Source organism: Oryzias latipes, chromosome 21 (assembly GCF_002234675.1).
Source record: "Oryzias latipes chromosome 21, ASM223467v1".
Classification (NCBI taxonomy): domain Eukaryota; kingdom Metazoa; phylum Chordata; class Actinopteri; order Beloniformes; family Adrianichthyidae; genus Oryzias; species Oryzias latipes.
The window spans coordinates 21,881,852-21,904,215 of record NC_019879.2 but is presented as its reverse complement, the minus strand read 5'-3'; the positions used below and the strand labels follow the sequence as shown (position 1 = coordinate 21,904,215).

At 38.0% G+C, this 22,364-nt stretch overlaps 1 protein-coding gene across 4 annotated transcripts; it reads right to left on the bottom strand.

Annotated features, from left to right (window-relative positions):
• gad1 (glutamate decarboxylase 1) lies at positions 1–15,930 on the bottom strand. Of its 4 annotated transcripts, none has more exons than XM_020712971.1 (17): positions 15,467–15,930; positions 14,606–14,805; positions 13,031–13,093; positions 12,116–12,271; positions 11,710–11,952; positions 11,533–11,623; positions 9,419–9,531; positions 7,906–8,021; positions 7,700–7,779; positions 7,560–7,614; positions 7,241–7,357; positions 7,070–7,134; positions 4,914–4,992; positions 4,680–4,829; positions 4,485–4,592; positions 4,186–4,275; positions 1–2,765 (listed from the first exon to the last, which is right to left on the bottom strand). In XM_020712971.1, the coding sequence occupies exons 2-17, from the start codon at positions 14,694–14,696 to the stop codon at positions 2,592–2,594; spliced, it is 1,791 nt and encodes a 596-aa protein (XP_020568630.1). In that variant the 5' UTR covers positions 14,697–14,805; positions 15,467–15,930; the 3' UTR covers positions 1–2,591. The 4 variants fall into 4 exon arrangements, with proteins under 4 accessions (XP_020568630.1, XP_020568631.1, XP_004081797.1 ...); XM_020712972.1 differs by having other exon boundaries at positions 14,606–14,709; XM_004081749.4 differs by having other exon boundaries at positions 14,606–14,782; positions 15,467–15,929.
• Positions 15,931–22,364: the final 6,434 nt, after the last annotated feature.

The following is a 22,364-nucleotide window of genomic DNA, read 5'->3' as shown; positions in this document are numbered from 1 at the left end:
TGTTTTCTTACATCACACATGCATTTATTTACCGTAAACATCTTTACATACTACAAAGCATGTCTGCAGATGTTCGTCTCTTCTGCTTATACTTTATTGTGGGTACAATCATATAATAGGTTCAGTAAAGTGCTTACATTTAAAGACAACAAGGGGAAGTTTTTCCCACTAATTCAGGAATGTACTGGTACTTGTTGAATACATTTCAATACAATAACAAACACTGTGCATTTCTTTGTTCAGGCAAAATGCTTAGAGATGAACATTAAAGTGTGCCTTTAGAAAGCGTGTGATGCCAAATAAAATCTTGCATATTATAACTGTACTTCACTTCGCTTATAATAATACAGACAGTCATGTATCTCCAGAATAAAGGCTGTCCAAGTGCATCATTTAGCATTGTGCTTTTTCCTTATTACAATAGCACTGGCAGCAGCAGCAGCCACACTTCTAATCTTGGAGCAATTTTGACAACATTCAATCAGCAAATCACAACAACGCCGCACACAATATAGATTGCACAAAAGTTAAAAGGCAGCATATGAAGCGTTCTCATATAAATACAGGAATCTGTTCACAAAAGAGAACAAGATCCAGTTATATGTTCAGTCATGTGTCTAAACCCTTCTTTGGTTGACAAACAGACAAAAAGACACAGCTGTTAATTAAAAGGTTGTGAGATCACACAGCAGAGTTTCTGAAGAGGAGGAACACATTACAAATGGAACAGGACGGCAGATAAATAGACTCTCATTAAAAATTGATTTAACAATCTATTACTTAAACTGAATGATCAATTTACATAAAGTATTAGATCACTGTACAACTAGGACACATTTGGCACAAAGGCAATATAACAATACTATACACAATCTACACAAAGTCTAAAAACATCTTTGTTGTGTTTCTGAAGCTATCCTGTTGTAATGCATTTGTCTTGATAATTACACATATTTATTATGACATAAGGGTTTATGCTGAATGTGCGAAAAAGTTTGTCTTTTAAATGTGCTATCTTAATTGTGAAAAAAGTAGTTTAGTGTTTTTCTTTTATTTTATTCACTATGGAAAGTACTATAATGCTTTAAAAGCTGCTATTTACAGAAGTTTCAGTTCTTCACCAAAGACAACCCTGTTTTCAAAAAAAACATACCGTGCTGTCATTTTATATTAGTCTTTAAGAACTATCATATTACTCTAACACTGTTAAATAGCTCAGCTGGAGTCTTTCCCAGTTACCTCAGGGCAAAAGGTGGGGTATACTCTGGGCAAGTCGCCAGTTCATCGCCACAGACAGATACACTCACCCCCTCTCCCAAACTCAACCTACATGTTGTAAAGACAGGCATTTGTTTCAAAGGGAGATCAAACTCACTCCAGAGGGACAATTTTATAATCATCAATCAACCTATGAAGCATGTTTATGGACTGTGGCATTCAGCTGCTATAGGACGACCCAGCCGGCGTTTCAAACCAGGAGCTTTGAGGTGTGAGGCAACAGAGCAAATATAGCACACTACTCACTCAAATCTATAGTTGGTTAAGTTCTTTGGAAAAGTAACTCAGGTCTTACAGCAATGAACAATTTCTGACCAAAAGAAAGCGCATCATCAAGCCCAGTCATCATCACTTCACCTCAGCTGTTTACTAAATATGTTCCCTCGGAGTCAGGGTCACGGTTGTTTCAATATTTTACTGTCTCTTTTTCTTTTCTGATTTTCTTTTACTTTAATGTTCATTCCTGAATTACATTACTTTACTGTATTTATTTCCTCTTTTGTTACAAATTCCAAATTTTCTCTTGTTTTTTCCCCCACACCGTTAAGAGGCCCATTTCTAAATACATTTCTGTTCTTAGATTTAGTTTAACCCTTGTGGTATCTTAGATGATCCCACCCTTACATTGACGTGTTATTCCTACCATGACAAAGGTGGATAAAGGTGGAAAGATTTCATGTAATCCATGGACACCAGTGAAGATCATAAATCTTTGAAGAAAAAAGGTTCAGAGCACTGTCTAGTGGGTCTAGATGACCCAACTCCCAATGTTAAAGTGCCTAGGATAGCACAAGGGTTACATGCATTCATGTATGAAACATAACAAAAATATATTCTATTTTTTAAGTTTGATATGAAATATGTAGTGATTTTTTCATTACTGAATGGGAGTTTGTACTTTGTAACTGTTTCCATTTTTACAATATTTTTTACTTTACTTTGTCTTACTTTGGGTGTGAGGCAACAGAGCAAATATAGCTTTTTACTTACTTTGTCAGTTTTTTTGAAAACAGGGTTATTCACATGAACAGGGTTGTTCACAGACTCCTAGTTAACATCCCTCTATCTTTTTTTCCATTTGGCATAATGTTTCAGCAAAAATACTACTAAGTTTACTCCTCTTTTTAAAACAATCATGTGTGCAAATGTTTTCCTTAAACACATCACTGCTGCATAAGACAGTAGACATAGAAACATTCAGGGTGTGCTATTATTGTTGTGCATTACCTGAAAATACCTGCAGGCATCAGACAAAGGGAACATTAAGCTATACTCAAGGCTCTGTGGAGTTGGAAAAAAAAGGTTTTGCGTTTTTATAGCTCATGCCCCAGTCGCTCAATCTCCTCAATCAGGAAGTCGATGTCTGACTGGGTGGCAGCGGAATTGGAGATGACCATGCGGAAGAAGTTGACCTTGTCTCCCTGTGGCTGGTAACCCACCATTGTAGTTCCTGACTCCATCATCAGGGCCTTGATCTTCGGGGCCACCTGAAGGATTATCAGACAAATATTTGCTCTAAAAATCAATGTGCATTTAGGATTTGTGTGTATTAAATCTAAGTGCAGTTTCAAGCCAAAGTCTTTTGCTGAACCTGTTTTTTTTTTAAATCTGTAATACTCAAAAAGTACCCTTCAATGTTTTTTTTGCACATTTAAGAGCCAATCAAATCCGTACTGACCAGAGAGAAAAATTATGTGGAAAAGGAAACCTTGGCTTGCAGTAGAGGACAGTCGCTTAATTAGTTCAAGGCAGGTCTAAAAATAAAAGTACATGAAGCCAGGTCAGTTCCCCAAAGAACCACCAGGTGGCTTGTCATGCAAGAATCTATTAAGCCCATTTTCTAAAACAGCCGATGTTTAAAAATAAAAAATAAAGACATTTATGGTCCTAAAAAAGACCTCTGTGGTTAGATTGATGATATCTTTACTGAGTTACATTTTTTAGCCTTGTCAATCCAGTTAATAATTATGCATATGACGCTGTATTATTGAAGCCAGATGACATCAGTAAGCGGTCATTAGTTTAAGTAGGTCTGAGTCAACGTTTCTATGGCAACCACACTTGTCAATCAGGTGTGAGCTTGTTGGAAGTCCAAACCCCTACCACTTGACAGTGGGTTACACAAGATCTGTCAATCAAACTTTTTAAACATGTCACATGGGGGCCAGCGGGTGCCACATACTTTTATTCAGGCATCTGATTGATCAGTTTGTAACTTAAATAACTTGCAATAAAGAAAAAACATCAAGAAAAACATGATTAGCAGAAAAAGGTTAAAAGAAAAGGTAGCAGAGCAAAAATGGTTACTCTATAAACAATGATAGCTTTTTATTTCTTAATAGAAATCTCTGCAATTTTGGCTTCTTGAAGCACTGGGTACTTCCTGTTTGAAACCCCAGGGGGAGGGGCTACTCAGTCCAGTTCTCATACACAGTGAATGGTTCCAACCCTTGTCAGGCTGGTTTGTTCCACCCATCAGTCAAATGTTTGAACACACTGGCCATTCAAACGTTTGATTGGTTATGTACAGACATCCTTACCAGTTCACATCTGCTCACTTTCAAAAGTTTTCTTGATTTGCATTTCTACAGATTTGTTTTGCTTTAAGCATGTATTTTTTTTTTACTTGAAATGCACAGATGACCTCTTGTCCTTGTTACCAAAGGAGTCTGTCTGCATCCACCCTGCAGGTTAACCACATCCGAACTAGAACACTAAAGTTTTCAGACCCACAAGATTTGACTCGTTTAGTTAAGTTAAGCTTTCACTCAGAAATAAAGCAGATTGACAAAATAAAAAAAACTTCTCCAGAACAATTAGCCTTTGGAGTAAAGGTTTTCAACCATCAGATTAGGAAAGAAGAGGAACTACCAACGGGTCTTTAAAAGAGCGCAAATGAATCCTTACCTTATGGAGCCTCTCACGCCTCTCTGTGCCATCAGGCATGCCACGTAGGCTTGGTGGAATGTACCAGAAGCAGACATTTGTGTGCTGCGGCTGATGAGAGGAAAAACATTTCAATTATGAACTGGTAAACCCTAAAGAACGTAACTTGAACTACTTTTCTTTTCATGGTGTTAGAAGCAAAAAAAAAAAAAAAAAATTCCTAATAGGCCAACTTAAAATAGAAAACCATTTTTAGAACTGTGTAAGTGCAGAGTGACTGGGTTAAAACCTTTTTTTCTCTCTCAGAACAGTTATCTCACCTCCCCGCTGAACACCATCTCAAAGCCCTCTCTGTTTTTTATTTTGCTGTAGAAGTACGCTGACAGATCCAAGCATTTATCAATATGCTGCTCAAATCCAACGGTTCCCTGTTGAGTCCACAGAAACAAGAGCTGTTTCGCTCGTACTCTCAAAAATACACCTTCAGGGATTGACTCCAGAGTATCGATACTCGCCTTTGCCTTCCACATGAGCCAGAACTTAAAGATATCCACATGCCGGCCGCACTGGATGGCCTTGTCGCCTGTGTCATACGTCACATCATACTGTTTGTCTGGCTGGAACAGGTAGCCCGCACACATGGAGTTGCAACCTTGTAATAATCCCTGTGAAATAAACAAACAGTGATGAGAGATATATTGGAGGTGTGTGTGTGAGAGGTGGTAGTGTTGAGTGGAGCACACACTCACCCTTTCTCTGACCATTATAGCAGAGCACTGCAGTGGCACCCCCATCATCTTATGGGGATTCCAGGTGACTGAGTTTGCCCTGCAAACGCATTACAGCAAAGAAAATGAATTCTGGGATGTGTTGTTTTTTTTTTGGTCTGTTAAACAAATTGTACATTTGTGAGAAAATAATATTTGGGTGTTAAAATTTGACTAAACTGGAATTCTAAAGCAACAATGATTATTGCTTTGGAAAAAGTTTCAAAAGACTCATTTAAATCTTTAACCAAAGTATGGATGTTTTCTATGTTGGCAAAAGTATTTATCTACCAGTTTAACAGCAGCTTTAATGGCTATATTAGATTTTTGATTGGACCTGTCCAGGCCTTCCTCCGCCTTCCCCCAGCAGGCTCTGGCAACCCAGTGACCCCACAAGGGATATTGCGGGTCAAGAAAAAATGGATGGATGTTTAGTTGGTCTTCATTTTGCAGATTTACATTTTTTTTCTTGCAGGGATTATTTATTTTTTAAAGATTTCAGTGTTTGTGTATAATTTAGTGCCAAGTCATTCTAGAAAAAGTACAAGGTCAGGCTTACAGGCACTGCTCTTGAACCTTGGCAGGTTTGGTCAAGTCATTACTCGCTAAAGTCATCCAGCCATATTTTTGTGCACTTTGATTTTGAGGTGAAGACTTGCTGGAAAATAAAAGAAGCGGATAAAAATGTTTTGGGAAAACTGCGTTTTTGCTCAGAATTTGCTGTTTTTTGCTGAGGTAGTAAGATTTCTCCTAAACCATTAAAAGTCGTAATTCATGATTACAATCAATGAGTATTACATTGTAATGTGCAATAATGATTAGTGAAATGTTTAAATTACAATCAATAAGCTATTGATTTTCTTTACTTGATCTGTAATGTGTAGCAATAATTACTGGTTTATTGTGTTAATGTGTTCTAATAATAATCAATGATTATTACATATTGGTTACAGATACTGTTTACTGAAATCATGAATAAATGTTTTCCGAAGTTGATCATTTTGTTACTTGAAAAGAATCTATCGGATCAGAACCGGATTACAAAAACTGTAAAACCATAAAATGAATTAACTCAGTAGGGTTGGGATTATATAAATTCGCTTCTTCCCACTCCTTTTCAAGCAATAAATCAAACTCTAGTTGACTTTAGTTAATGATCACAATATTTAATTAAGCAAAATGTGATTTAAGTGACTTTTTTGTTTTGTTTTCTGTCTTTATAAACTATGCATTTCAACATTTCTGTAATGAGTTTAATAAATATGTATAAATTATTTATTGCTTTGACTACAATGCTTGAAATAAATCAATAAATCAAATCAAATCAAATCAAATGATGGCTAAATTTGTCGAAGTTAACCTTCTGCAAGAATCCACCAAATCAAGACTCTCCAAAGATAAAACAGAAGTGTGATCAGACTCGGGGATGTATGGTTTCAATCTGGCCAAAGAAGCTCATTTTATAAATCTCCTGCTTCATGCTTTGTGCCTGTGCTGAAACTAGAATCAGCAGTTTATACACAATACACTGAAATATTAACCAGGTTCTCAAATGTCATATGGCTTTCTAGAAGTTTTCTAAATAAACAGATCTTCACTTATGAGACACAATATCAGTTCATCAAATCAGTTTTCCTTAAATACCTTTTGCTGTTTTGCTATTAGTTTTTCAGTTTGATCTGTTTTATTAAGTCCCTTCAAAAACCAGCAAATTATGATTTGGAATAAAAATTAAAAAAGAAAGAAAAGTGATGTAATATAAATGAAATGGAATTGAATCAGGAACTTGCCAGTGATTTCTTTTTTTAAAAAAAAATGACATTTCACAGTTTGCTGGCATCACTAGTTAGAATAACTAGTTTATATGACTGATAATTACGATAATGGTTTAAATTCCCATGATTCAAGAAATTAACATTTTTAATTAATGCTTTTTTCATGTAGTGTATGGCTGTTCCAGTGCAGGAGACGTCACCCGTCACACGAAAAAAGGCATTTGACAAAAGGCAGAGGGAAAAGTAGTTTTCTTTCATCTTCAACACAAATTTGCACGTTTTAAAATAAAATCCTATGGTCAACTATTGTTATTTTTTCATTCTGCAGCTCCACTCTTCCTTGCTATCATGGCATTCCTTTACCTGTGTATTCCATCCAGCTTGTGCTTGTGCTTCCTGGACATCAGTAAACCTCCTCCCCATGCACCCTGCACAGGACACAAGGCTCCAGTTGTAACACTTCACATATTGATCTGAACTGGTCACCAGAAATGTAAAAAACGCATCAACTGGAGGTTATTATCATGCACTTACGTCCACATGAAGCCATATGTTGTATTTTTCACAGATGTCTGCGATTTCATTGATGGGATCAAAGGCTCCGTAGACGGTGGTACCTGCCGTGGCGTTCACAAACAAAGGAACATAACCCTGGAAGGGAAAAAGGCAGAGGAAAAATGAGTGTAGCCGTGGTTCACGTGGTAGATGTTTAGTGGTTTGATCCCTGAATGCTCAGATGCACTTCAGAAGTGTAGCTGATCAAAAATCGGAACCTCAGAGCGAGTACATTTATATCTGAAATTCCAGAAACAAACAGAAAATAGAGTAGAAAAATAGGCAAAATGAATTTGACCTTTTGCTTGGCCATGATTACTTTGGCTTCCAAATCAGCAGGAATGACTCTTCCTCTGGTAAGAAGAAAAGACAAGGCAACCACATATTTGACGTTTTAGTTTCTATAGATCATTAGCATGCAGCTAAAACCCAGCATACTTCTCGTCTGTGCTCAACAGGATCAGGTTCTCTGTTCCAAAGCCCAGAGCTGCACTGGCTTTCTTGATGGAGTAGTGGCTCTGCAGGAGCAGAATATTATCAGTGATAAATTAAGTGTGAGGTACATCCAAGGAAGCGTATATTGATTTTCAAGCTCCATGTAAATGCTCTCAGGAGGTGATATGACTGGAAAGTGTAACACATACGTGCTCTGAGGTGAAGAGGACCAGCCGGGGGGCAGCCGCCATGCCTTTGGTCTTGACTTCAGGGAAGAACTTGTATCTGGCAACCATCACACTGTACATGTTGGAAATGGCACCTCCTGAAAGACCCCCATTGGCAGAAAGAAAGGACTTTAATGCTTTTCTTTGTGCCTGTTCTTGGAACTTTGTGCTCATTTAAAATAAATATCAAATCTCCAAGGTTTCTAATCTGGCCCAAGGTACTTTACAAGAACTGAGGTTTTTTTTCAAGATAGTAAAACTCAAGTCCTCAAAAACTATTTTACATTTTTAACAGAACGAAAAAGCAGCTAAAATACAGTTGATGGAGGAAAACCACATGACCGATGCAGATATTAGCTATATGTGACGGCAGGGGAGAAGGAAGACAAAACAGGAAGAGCTTGTGGGAAGTTGAGCACAGTATCTTAGTCTGACAGACGGACGGAGGATGACAGGACATTTTTCAGGATGTCGACAGACCATTTTTGACAACTGATCCCATCAGTCAGGACAATCCTACACACATGCGTACTTCAACTTCATAGCCTAGAAGAACAAACATCTCTTGCTTTGAGTGAAAAACCAAGCCATGCACCCTACAAGCCAAAGTCCATGTCAAACCTCACAGTTTAACTGTCTAAAGCTTCAATCATAATGGACACAACGCAAAAGCTGAGAAGTCACTAAAGATTCAAATTTGATTGAAAGTCACTGAACGTGAGTCTCCAGACTCAGTTTTTGTATAATCTTTTACAAAAGAATGGCAAAAAGACACATCAACGATTATTTTCAGCTTTAGTTACAACTGATAATTACATTCTTTTACATTTTTGACTTCCTGAACTGACCATTTAGTTAACTTTTTCTCTCCCAAATGTGCAAATTTTGTACTTCTTAAAAATGAAATTACCCAACTAATTTGGCACTGTGGAGAAGCTTTAACTCAAATAAAACAATTTGGTGACTCTGTCTATCACATTTCAAAGGAAGGTTCTGCCAAACTAAGGTCAATGGAGCTGTTCGAATAAGAAAAGTTCATGCAATAGCAAATTCACAACCCATTTCAAAACAGAAACAAAATAAAAAGCAAAACTAAGTTTTGCTTCAAAGTGTTGGACCTTCAACAAGATGCTAATACCTCACCCTGTCCACCAGCTAATGCATAACTGCAGCTAAATGTCATAATGTTGTCTTCCGCATAACCCGAGTTGAAGTTTAAACATTGGTTGCTGGAAAATGGCCACATTTAATTTCAAGCGGCACAATAAAATCTTGTGAAACATATTTATCAGATTCAGGCATGCAAAAATTGTTATGGTTGCTATTGTTTTTCCTGACATTTACCTCATTGTTTTGCTTTGCTGAGTTTTGCTTGACTGTAATTGTTGATCAAGTACTTTACTCACATCTCAGTTTCTTTAAAATAATGCATGTTTGCATCAATGAATGCACCCCATTCATCTCTGTACTGAGCAAGCAGGGGTTGCTTTTTTACCTGGAGAAAATATTCCATCGCCCTCTCCGTTTGGCCAGCCAATAAACTCTCTCATTTTTTTGAGCGTCAGCTGTTCCATTAGCACAAAAACTGGAGCGATCTCGTAAGTAAACCTGGCGGGGACAGAGAAAAATCACATTTAAACCAACCAGAAAAGTCACCCTTTTTGTTAAAATCTGGAACTGTGAATTAATCCAGAGTTGGACACCTTTATGCAGATTTTACTGTAGTTGAATGGACGAATTATGTTTGCATTTTTCTATACTTTCCGAGAATTTTTTTTTTTTGCATACTTGTGCAGCAGAGGTGCAAAAATGCACAAGTAAATCCAAAACCAGACTGTCTTGTCAAAATAGGTTAATTAGGGGCTTATAATTAAGCTAAAAATCTGGTGCTATTTTACTCAATTTAAAGAACCAGTCTTAAAAAACAGCGCAAATTTATAATGAGAAATAAACCTGAAAAGTTTCTACCTATAAATTTGATTTTTAAGGAATTTTATTCTGAAGAATGCACAAATGAATCTTTAGTTCAAGTACATGAAAGATGTTCTGCAACACAATGCATTCAAAAAGAATGCAAGCGGACTCATTCATCTTCTCCAGACAATTATTTATCAAATTACAGCACAATGGGGTCCATTTATGCAAAGACAGTCTGAGGAACAACAGTATTGTTCCTCACAGAACGGTCAGCACGCTTACAGGAAGAGAAAAAACAAAGCAAATCGGATGCAACCCTCAGAAAAGCCCTACATCAATTTTAATTGTACAGACAAAGCTCATAGGGTCTGATTACGCAAGACCTGGATGGGACTGTCAGTGTATTAGTGTCAGTCAATATCTGCCAGGGATAATTAGGGGTGATGGAGTCATTAATAATGGTAAATTGGAGTGTAAGCAGTAGCCGTGCTCTGTGGAAGTTAGTCACATTGATAGAGATGACTTCTTTTCACTAACATACAAGGCTATCAGCTTATGAATAATATGATTCTTACTTTAAAATGCCTAATTGATATTAGGGAAATTCTTTATTGAAAGTGTATTGATCGGTTGAATCTAGTATTTAGGAGACATCTCTTGGTGAACGTAAACAATACATTCTGAAACAAGTATAGTCTGTTTGGGCTTCACAAGCTGCATGGAGGCCATCTCAGTTTCAAAACATCTACAGTGTAAAGCCTGGGAAGTCCCTTAAAAACATGTTTTTCTGAAAAGGTTTCTTTTTTAAATTTTTTAATAAGTCTCAGTTATGTTTTAAAATCATTTCTGCACAAAAGAATATTGAAAGTCATATAATAAAGTAGTACTAATTGTCTTTCAGAAGCCAAACAACTTGATCAAGAAAATCCATCAAAGATCATTTAACTCTAAAATAGTTATTTTTTTATTTTTTATTTTTTAAATTGACCAAAAGTTTATATATTCAATGATTAAAGATTGAACAGAGAGAAACGTGAGAACATAACTGAGGACACCGATCTGGTCCATTCTTTCCGTCTGGGGGTAAATAGATCCATAAAAAAAATCACTTTTCCCTGATGATTTCTGCACCCATAAGAGGACAGAAACATGTGCTTCTCTTTGAATGACAGCTATCTACAAAGCAGTTGGATCATGAACCTTCTAATCAACAGTTATAACTGAAAATATAAAGCATTGACATTTCAGCTGGAAAAGATTTCTCATATTGACCAAACTGCAGCTTAGTCCTGCTGATAGCAGCTCACGGCTGGTCAGAAGAGAAAGGGTCCCCTTTGCCTTCCTTGTTACATCACTGGAACTCGCATCACATGAAACAAAGACACCATGTAACCTACAAATGCTAATCAATATGTAATTTGGTGCGCCTGGAGGGCTGAAATACCACCTCCTTTAAGCGTATAGCCACTATTGACAATGCTGCTGGGGCGTAGCTGAACAATCATCCTCTTTTTCGGCCCTTATTTTTCTTGCTTGACTGACGGACTATTAGAGCTCGCTGGGCTTTTTGTTGCCAAAGACGGTAATTACTGTACGTCACTTCAAGTATGGCTTCAGCTAAAAGCCTGGTCTCTTCATGGACCATTGGAAAACAAATGAGAGCAAACAAAAGGTGACGTCTCCCACACTCACATGTTAGTGTTGGCTGTGGAAGTGAGCCACTCTCCTGCCAACCCTACGATGTCTAATCCAGTGGACAGCTGGTTAAAGAACCTTGGGTGACCTGAAATGGGTAAACAACAACAACAACAGACTAAAGTGATCACAAGTTTTCCAGAATAATCAGAGTTGGTAATTGAGCTTTTTTACCTGTTCTCACTCCATATTTCAGGGTGTCCCTGCAGTCCACCAGGATCTGCTCCAGAGACTCGGGATGCTCAGAAAGCTCCAGGTTGAAGCCTTCTATGCCCTCCAGCAGCTGGTGGGGGTGATGGAAGTCCAAGACCTTGGTGGATCTGTCAAAAGTCTTGCGGACGTAGCTAGTAAGGATTTCCACAACTTCCAGTAGAAACTGCATGGTGACTTCCTCCCCATTTTTGGCAGGTAACAAATCTATTAAATATTAAATTTTAACATGGATTTTTGTCGTTAATGTTCAACAACAAGCTCTAAGATATTTTTAGGATAAATTGGAATTGTTTGGGATTTACTAACAGTAAAGAAAATCATTTATCGTCAGATTTTATAATAATCTCGAGCAATAAATTGATCAGACCTCTTGCAAACAGATTGGAAAAGTCGGTTTCTGTCCGCCTGAAACGCGCGTCTCCTTCCATGTTGTCGCAGGACAGCAGGTTTGAGGCTGTGCGCTCCTTCAGGAAACTCACAATCCTGCTCCTCTCCTCCAGACTGTCGTTCTTCTGCAAGAACCCTAAACGATTACAAGAAGGAGATGAGCCCGGAGGGTGCCTACAGCTGCCAAACATGATGAGAGTTGCAACTTTTTCACAGTGGCACACTCCCTCTTCTCCCATTTATCTCGTCTCTCTGCTCTCTGTGGATCTGTACTGTATTCCACACTTCATGAGTCCCATCCTATCCTATTAATGCGCGAGGGTGGGGGGTGAGGGTGTTCCACTCCAGCACAAATCAGTAGAGGCATAAACAGCTGTAACTTCTTAAGAAATATTGCCTCTTTGTCATTTTTTACTTTCTAATATAAATGAACTTTATATCTAAACAAAACAATAAAGGTCTTTAAGTCCACAATTTTCAATGAAAAAAACGAAAATTTAAACGCAAATGTATGGAGAAAACCTTAAAGCCAGCATCTGTCCAGATCCAAACCGTAAAAAACAAAAAGTTTGTTTTGCGTTGGTTTCTATTGTATTATACATTAAATTTGGGAAAGAACGAGTCGGTCAAACGCTGCGCACTCATGCGTAAAATTCATGCCAAAACCCTCATTTGTATGTTTGACGCATGAAAAAGAATTCAATATCAAAACCAGACTGGAAGAAAATGGGTATTACAGATGAAGCGAACTGAAGAAAGGTGAATTATGTTTGTTATTATTGCAAACATAGATTTATTTTATTTAATATCATCTATTGTAGAAAAACAGTCAGCGCAGGCCGCGCTTTATTTGGATGTTTTCCTTCATACACATTTCAATAAATGTGAAACTTACCACATATTTTCATCCCCAGTTTTCTAGTACATCCATGCGCAACTCCACACCACGCATCATAACCTGAGAGCATTTGTAAATGAAAAAAGAAAAGAAAAGATCAGGAAAAAGTGTTTTTAAAAATAAATAAAGAAGTGCAGGCAGGATTCATTCAGCATGCTAAAGCGTGGGGATAATCAACATCCACCAGCACCGTGGATGTGCATTGGTCTGCTTGCATTGTGCTTTTATGACCCGCAGGACTTCCAATTAATTAGGCTTTTGAAAATCCGCCCCAGCCTGAAGATCTAATTGAGTGAAAAGATGCAGCTTTAGACGCGAGCAACTCCAGACAGGAGCCGGCTGGCCGCTGACAGATACAGAATATCTGCCTTATCAAGGGCTTCCAGCATTGGAGGGTGGGGGTGGGGGGTGTACCATGAATGGGAAGCAAAAGCATCAAAAGCAGCAATTTAGAAGAAGGGCATGTGAAAGGGGGGTGGGGGGAGAGAAGAAGAAAAGCAGCAACAGAGGCAGGAGGTGATCAGTCCTATTCCCACTTCCCAATTTAACCCTTGCTTTGGATCATTAGACACATCATTGGCCTCACTGCTCAGCGCACTAAACGCACTTCAAGAGCTCCTTCCCTCCAACCCCCGCTGCTGAAAGCGGGAGAAGAGAAAGGAAACAAAGGAAAAAGACACACTGGTGCGTGTCACGCGTTTGGAGGTTAGAAGAGAGGCCTGGCACGGTCTAAATATTCATTCACCAGGGAAGCGCCACCTCACCACCACCACATTTTAGGATATTATTTTGAATAAGGCACAACAACAAAAAAGAAAAAGAAAATATTAAAATGATTCTACTAAAAGTGCACGAAGCATTAATTTTTTCATCGCCACTCTTTTCTCGTATTCGTTTATTTGGTGCTTTTACTTTTACCTGATTCCTGACCTCCTTTCAAAGACAGAATCGGGCTTTTTTCTGCTTAAGGCAGGCAATGAAAGGATTGTGGTTTCTCAGTGGTCTCCACTTAAAGGCTACAGGGCTCTGGAGTGCCATTAGAGTCTATTTATTATGGCTGAATTAACATGCTCTTACGTAGGCAATTCTCTCTTTTTTACGCACGGCACGATAGGTCCATGCAGAGCAGCAAATTGATTTTTAAAGTAATTCTTTTGGTTAAAAATGCACATTTAGAGAAGCAATAATAATAAGAGGATATATAATAATAATAATAATGAAAATAATAATAATAAGAATGGTAAAAGGAATAGAATAAAAATAAAAATAAGAACAAGAATGAGAATAAGAATAAGGATGAGAATAGAATTAGGAATAGCACTAGGAATAGAAATAATTGGGCCTGTCTGGGAAGTGCACTGTTGTCAGCAGCATCCTTCTGCATGGGGGTCCGTGTGCGTGAATGAAATGCAGCTGTGATTTGTGGTAAAGGAAGACCTTTTAAACAGCCCCCCCCCCCCCCCCCCCCCCCAAGCCCACTTCAGCCCCCCACCCCAATGAAAATGATTAATGTCATTGCCCACAAAGTATATAGCACGCGTGAAAATAGCATTTTATCTGTGATGGACCTACTTGAGCCCGGCGGCCGTAAATTTGTCGAGTTGGGATCCGCTGCGCCGCCGGGGGAGGTAGTGGAGGAGGAGGTGGGTGCAGACGCCGCCATCACTCCCGAGACCCTGAGCCAAAGCCCTCACCTCAGAAACCCCGCTTACTTTTTCTTGCTTTATTCAGACAAAATTTCTTTTTGTGCTATCAAATGAGGAAAAACGAGACTGACTGACAGGATTAAAATGAATGAGAGATGCTGCACCTGCTGACTCAAACATGAGAGAAACACGGCTGGTAAATCACAGTCAGACAATTCTTTAAAAAAAATCTACACATTTCAAAATTGACTCGTGAAAAGAAACCACAACCTGAATTAAAAAAGAGGGATAAAGGTACATTCAGAAATTGTTCCATAATAATGCTAAAATGGCTCTGATTCAAGCATTTTCCTAATTCCCAGAACAGGTTAAATATTTCCAAGGAACGTCATGTTTTCACCTCCATGACATGCTGAAATTTTCGGCAAAATCATGCAAATGAACTCTAACTGTTTCCCGGAATAAAAAAATACTGTTTCTGATTCTTTCTAAATGTGAGGCCTTAATTGCAAACATAAATCTGCTTTGGTTCCAGAAACCTGAATGACAAAAATCCAGTTCAAGGTGATTCTGCTCTAATGACCGTGAAGCAGGTTCCACAAATGTGGGATTTCGTTTTGTCCTGCAGACAAATAGAATCTTTAAAACATGACCACTGCGTGCATTTAATAAAACGGCTCTGTTTAATTATCAGCGCTTTCATAAAAACACCTGTAGAGTATCATCAACGACAGCAAGTTTATTTGGACTCATATTTGAGCTCAGATGTTTATAAAAAGCCTCTTACCGTGTGTGCAGATGAAGAGTCCAAAACAGGCGAAATGATTTCTTAGTAAATTAAATCCTGGAGGAGAGGCTGCGCTCACGCGCCACCAAGACCAAGAGAACAAAAACAGATAATCTGCTGGATCCCATTCAAGGTGACCTCGCCTTAGGACAAGTGCTCCCTGATAGAGAAGCCGCCGCTTTTGTCAATGTTGGTCACTGAGTCACGGTGGGTGCGCGCGGCGGCGGCTCCGCTGGTGCTTCGCGTCCGTGAGGCAGAGCCGTCTGCAGGCTGTCTGCGCCTCTCAGGCTGAAGGGAGCCTCAAGTCAGACTTTTTTTTTTCTGAAGTGTTGGTTTTCTTGCGGTCTGTGCAGCTCTGTCTGGAGTCCACCAGCGTGGATCTGGAAGTTTGGTGATGTGAGCAACACATTAGGTGATGAGAATTCAGGTTGGAAGAAGGGGAGGAGGGAGAGGGATGCTTTTGTTCATGCAGGAAAAAGAAAACCCATAAACACGTGAGAGAAGGTGCAACCAATCCCATCTAATTAATATAAGATATTTCACTTGCTCTCAAACCATGTTTGATTGCTCGGCAGCAATTACAAAAACAGGAAATCATTGCAATGAAAATTCAAATCATTTTTTTAGCTAAACAAACCCAAACACCTTATTTCTCCATATGTGTTCAATTTTAAAATCCAACATGCGACATTCCCACTCACAAGAAAGCAATTCATTCACCAGCAGGTGGCAGCGTGAAACCAAGAATGGTTCAGATCAAGAGGGGCCAATCCACAAATATTTCCCTTGAATCAAATCATAACCGGAGTCATTAATCTGGAACGCGTCAGCACCGGTGACGCCTGGACACGCGTGGACACAGCCAATCACGAGCGAAGATCACACACTCACAGTTTAGTAGACATGTGTTAGTCTCCGGTGATGGATCATCCTGGAGCTGATTAAAGGTCACGTCACATGCCAGCGACCGAAGCGCCCTGAAAGCTGTGTCTGAGTTAGCAGGGTTTCAGCACTGGACAGCTCCATTACGCACTGCCCTGTGCGCATCCTCCGTGCGCCCAGGTCATATCCTGATTGGAGTTGGGGCAATTTTGTCCAACAAAATATCCAAATCATTCTTTAAGCGTCATTTAAATGGACAAAATATATCTTAATAGTGTTATTCGACACAGGAAACAAAACCTTAAAGCTGTTAACCCCTTTTAAACGTAAAGAAATTGGAGCAACATCCAAACTACGATCAAAAGTTAATTTACAATCTGGATGAAGAAAAAGTCTATATTCACGAAAATCATGTGAAAATACAAGACACTTTAGATATTGAAACTAAATTGATTTAGTTTTTAATATAATACTGATGCTTTATTAAATTTCTGCAAAATATCAACTAATGCTTAAAAACAATTTGACCAATATTCAAAGTTTTTTAATCATAGATGAAGGTGGATTATCTCACATGAAAAGCCTTCATAACAAATAAGAAGAATATGGACACAATATACAGTTTTTAGTACTGCAGCGCTTAAATCAGGTCTGCCAGGGGAAATGGGCACTTATCTGTAATCTATGGTGGAAAAGGATGCGACTTAATGGTCCAGATTTGACAGGCAGTCACACATTACAATGGCACATAACAGTCAGTGCTACATGTCTTGTGGTTGATCTCCTCACAGAGTACACAAGAACTTATTAGGAGTTTGTTTTGTATAAAGCAAAACACAGACAAGCAAGAGGAAGATATCAGTAAAAAAAACAGTGCTGTTTTCAGTTTGGATTTAAAGACAGGAGGAACCAGTGTTAGTGAGAAGAGAGTTTGGGAACATAATGACTGCTGCTGAGCTGGACAATGTGAGTGAGGCAGATGGCAGTGGACGATCTGAGTGCAGGAAAGGAAGGCGATACATGAGAGCAGAGAGGTAATGGGGGGAGAGGTAGTGAAAGACTCTGAAAGCAACAACAAGATTCTAAAATGGACAGGGCTCAAATGCAAGTGTTTCAGAATGGGGGTGAAATGTTGGACTGTGTGAGTGTGGGGTGGTTTAGAGAATATTATGTAACCATACATGTGCAATACATTATGCAGCAAGTCTGCTGACTACATGCTTTTTTTTTTGCAAGACCAAATTTTGGGATTTTAGCAGAAACCAACAACCTTAAAATTTTTACCTCAAACTGCATTTGCAGGTCATATTATTTAACAGGATTGCATCATATTTGGTCTGCTTGTGAAACCTGTGACATCCTAATTGTTTAATTCCCAATAGAACATGTTTTAAATAAAGTGAATGGTGCAGTCAGTAATTTTTATGTATTTATTAATCCTTTGTATTAATTTGACACATTTTATGAATTTTACCACATTCTGCCATCTTTTGTTGAAAGATGAATCTATCCATCCATCTGTCCATCCATCTATCCATCTTTCCGTATCTTTTCATCACATCTAAGGGGGACTATACATGCGTTTATTTTACTCTTTTTGGCTCCAGAGTCAGGTAGAAAGTGACATATTTTAAGTGAAGTTATCAACTAACGAAATATTATTCATGGACTAAGTTTTGGATCCAGTGTCGGTTTTGTTCATGTAGGTAAAAGCTGTGGGGTAGAGGTAGAGCGGTCACTCTCTGATTGGAGGGTCTCATGTTTGGTCTTCACCTTGCCTCCCATATGTCTAAATACTCTTGGGCTAGAAACTTCAGTTTTCCTCAGTCGCTTTGGTGCATTTCTCACAAGAGATTTAAACTTTGCACAACAGTTAGTGCAACCTCTAAAACATTTAGTCTTTTGTGGGCAACCAAGTGGCAGTTCCGTCTTCATTTCGTCTAATGGTGGATGCTTTTGGACATAAATTACTCAATTAAGTACAAATCTTTGCAAAATGATCACCTTTGAATGTCTGTCAAAATTAACTAAACTTGTACAGTCTGAATAGTCATTGTTTATACAACTAATAATCTTCATTGCATTGCTTGTGTTAATGGACCCAAAATTGTTGAACATGCTGTCAAACATTTTGCACATCCATTATAAAAATATTTGAAGATGGGATAAGGCAGATGGGGTGGGAGAAATTTCATTAGAGAGAGAGAGAGAGAGAGAGAGAGAGAGAGAGAGAGAGAGAGAGAGAGAGAGAGAGAGAGAGAGAGAGAGAGAGAGAGAGAGTCACCAAGGAGGGAATATTAGACTGTTTGCAGCTATCAGAAAACGGCACACATGCCTATATTGCCCATTTTGGTCCATATAATACACAACAACTGCTGACTTTTTTGAATGCTCTTCATAGGGACTTAGTCTCTGAGATTAAAAGGGATGAGCCTGCTTGTTGACAAAAAGTACGTAGTAGTTTGGGATGACATAAGGTTTCACCACTCTGCTGTGGTTGGGCAGTGCTTTGTAGCACATGACAGGATGCTTGTAAAGTTTCTTCCTCCCTACTAAATCCAATCAATGTGTTTTTCTTTTCCTGGAGGTGGAAGGAATATGACCAGCATCTATATACCAAAATGACCCTGCTGGCTGCCATCAATGCAGCTTGTGATGACATCTCAGTAGAGTCTGCAAAGGGTGGATTTGGCACTCAAGAAGTGCATTGACAGATCTGAGATTTGCATGGATGTTGATGAAAATATGTGGCCAGACAGACAGGAGCATCTAGTTCTTATGATTGATTTGCAGCACTCTGTTTTACTGTATTTTCAGTTCCAAAACTATCACAGTGAGGTTTATTGAGCAAACAAAGGTTCAGTTTTTGTTGTTTAAGTTTTTTTTTTTTTTCTGGGGCACAATGCTGCAACCAGTTGCAAATATACAGTATGAAGTAAAGTGCATATTTTTCAATGTCTTGATTTTTATTGAATTCCACTTTTCAAAATTCCATGCATGGTTTATAAGTCTTCACATGGCGTGACACTGGGAAACACTTCTAGAGTACTCTGTCTCAATGAAAACACGAACAAACGTTTTAACTTGATTGTTCAAAGATGCTGGAGTCAGGACATGTCATTATAACAACACTGACACTTTCACTGACACAAATACTTGCTTTTGAAGCTCAAACTATCCATTTTAAGGTAGTGACTTGCTTTTGTGCAAATGATTATCCATTTTGAGAAGGTGACTCTTTTGAAAAAATGCCTTAGCAGTGGTGCAAACTTTAATACTGTAAAATCCCACATTGTTCTTGATGCCTTGCATGGAGGTTCTGCCTTCATCAGTGTGTGGGCATAGGTGTATGGGAGTTATGACTGTAAAGCCCTTTGGGCCTTAATCGAGGAACAAAAACAATGTATGAGTAAATAACATTGAAATGAGTGGCAAAGTGGTTCTGAAGTTGAAGATTGAAGAAAGAAATGATCTAAACTTTGTCAACATTTGAAGCATTTTTCACATTTGAACATAACATTTTTAAGGCCTTTGCTGCTTTATCCTCACAAAAGTCTGCAAAGTTCTTTCAGATATAAATAACCCTGTTGTTTTTCACTAGATTACATTTTTTTCCCAGCTGGAAAAACACATGAAAACGAGTATGTATGCAAGAATTAACTTTAAGGAAAATTTTGTTTAGATAACAGAGTAACAGAATCCCACTCTCCTGCCAACAATTCTGCAAAAACTCATTCATTTAGTATTTTTCTTAACCTCTGACGTTGTTAAAATAAGGATGATTCTGTCTGAAGGCACTTCAGTCACTTTATAATCTTTTACCCAATGACACCTGAATTTATTTGCTTTCATTTAGATGCTAATTTAAGGTAAGATTGGAGCCTTAAGGGTTTGGTGCACATTTGCTTCAAGGGTTATTCTTCATGTGCACCGGTCAAATGAGAGACCTCTAGAGGGCGCTGAAAGCAAGATCAACAATAGAAGCATTAAATTGGGCAGAACTGACATTTTTTTCCTGTTTTACTAATTCTGAGCAAATCTGGGTGTATCTCATGTTTTCCTAAAATAGTAAATTTGATTCCGTTTAGTGTCATCCAATGTTTTTTGGATTGGAACTATCTCATGCTAAATTTGACCAATACGTTTATTCCTCCAGCAGAAAGTCTGAACACATGAATTTGTATTTAGGAGCTGCAACATTTTGGGTTTATTAGTATATATATATATATATATATATATATATATATATATATATATATATATATATATATATATTCTCTATATGATCCTTTAGCACAACACATGGTAATCTATCGATTGGGAGAACATCTCCAGACACTTGGACTGCACAGTTCTTCTTGTTCAGAGCCTGACAACATTTTATGTAAATGTTTATCTGCTTAAAACATTTTAAAAATCAATAGTGAAAGAAAAAAGTCAGAGAGACCTTTATTAAAGACAAAATGACATGTTTTAATTAGGGTCTAATCACTACTCTAATGTATAAAACATAGAGCCAGCGTGAGACACACGGCCTGACCCCTCACATGTGAATTTCCATTCGAGACTCATATTTTTTAATCAGGACTGCCATGAAATATTTTCATTAGCGGAACACTGTTACATGTCTAGATATATATGAAGTCAAAATCCAATTTGACACTTCTTTATGGTTTAAATAACCATTAGATTTTTTTTTTCCTTAAGAGCCAATTAATATGGACAAACCCACAATCCTTTAATTTTCTAATAAAAATGTAAATAGCTTTGAATGACTGGCTGCAATCAGAGGAATTACTGAGTGCCGGAACATAAATGTTGCTCGTCTTTGTGAAGCTGTGGAGCAGGGACATTGTCTTTGGCTCTGCAGATGCAGACAGAGGTCGCCTTTATACAGACTTGATATCCTCAATTGAGAAAGTCGGTTTTACTGAATATCTTTAAAGGTCTCCATCTAGACCTTTGTTGCATCTTCTATTGTACTTAAATGATGGTTATTGAAGTAGAAATTGCTTCAACTTTTTCAATGCTAAATTTCACATTTAATTAAAATATTACTGTGGTCTTTTATTTATTTATTTTACACATAAATCCTGCAGATAATGTTTACTTTGCACTGTAATTTAGCTAGTTCACCTTCACAATGCACATGATGGGACCAAACTTGCTGGAATCCTGCAGTTACAACAGCTGGTCTTTTGGGGGCAGAATTGCCTGATATAAATACAAACTAGACCAAAAGAAACACAGCTAGTCCTGCCAGACCTCCCACCATAATAACGAGTACTTTCTCCTCAGTCATATACCAACTATACTGCTGCAATTTGCTTTGTTTTTTCTTTATTATAGATTTTTCAAAACACAGTTGTCTGTTTTTATCCTGATTAAAATGCACAATGTTTACTTCACTTAATCCCTTTGGTTTCATTTGCAGAATGCCCAGTCTGCATTCAGACATTCAGATAAATGTACAAACTTAAAGAAAAAAAGGAAACTTTTCAAGAAAAATAAAGAAGAAAAAATGTGTGGAACAGCTCAGCTGTTTGTTCTGGCTCATGTTTTTAAAACGTAGAATTTCATTATGTTAAATGACATTTAGACTAATAAAAGGCTTGAAGCACAATGAGATTATTACAAGTTATACAGGTTTACTTGTCCCCATAATCTGTTGTTATGGTGACATTATTGAACACAAAGTTGTAAAAGATAGAAACTTAACAAATTAGCATAAAAAAGGGCCAAGATAATATTTGTAAATCTCAGCTCCAGTTGCCAAATTGGGTATTTTCAAGGATTTTTCCTAAATGTAAACTTTCCTCCAAGATTCTAGGTTAAACATCTTTGTCTGCAGTTACATTTTGTTGGGGGGGGGGGGGGGGGGTAGATGTACTTAAATAGAAGGTTCAACAACCTCTGGTGTCAACTAGCCCTGAATACTTCACAGTAAAATTATGGTCAAGATATGTTTTAATTTGAAAAGTTCAAATCTTTTTGTCTTGCAGTTCAGGATCCCAGG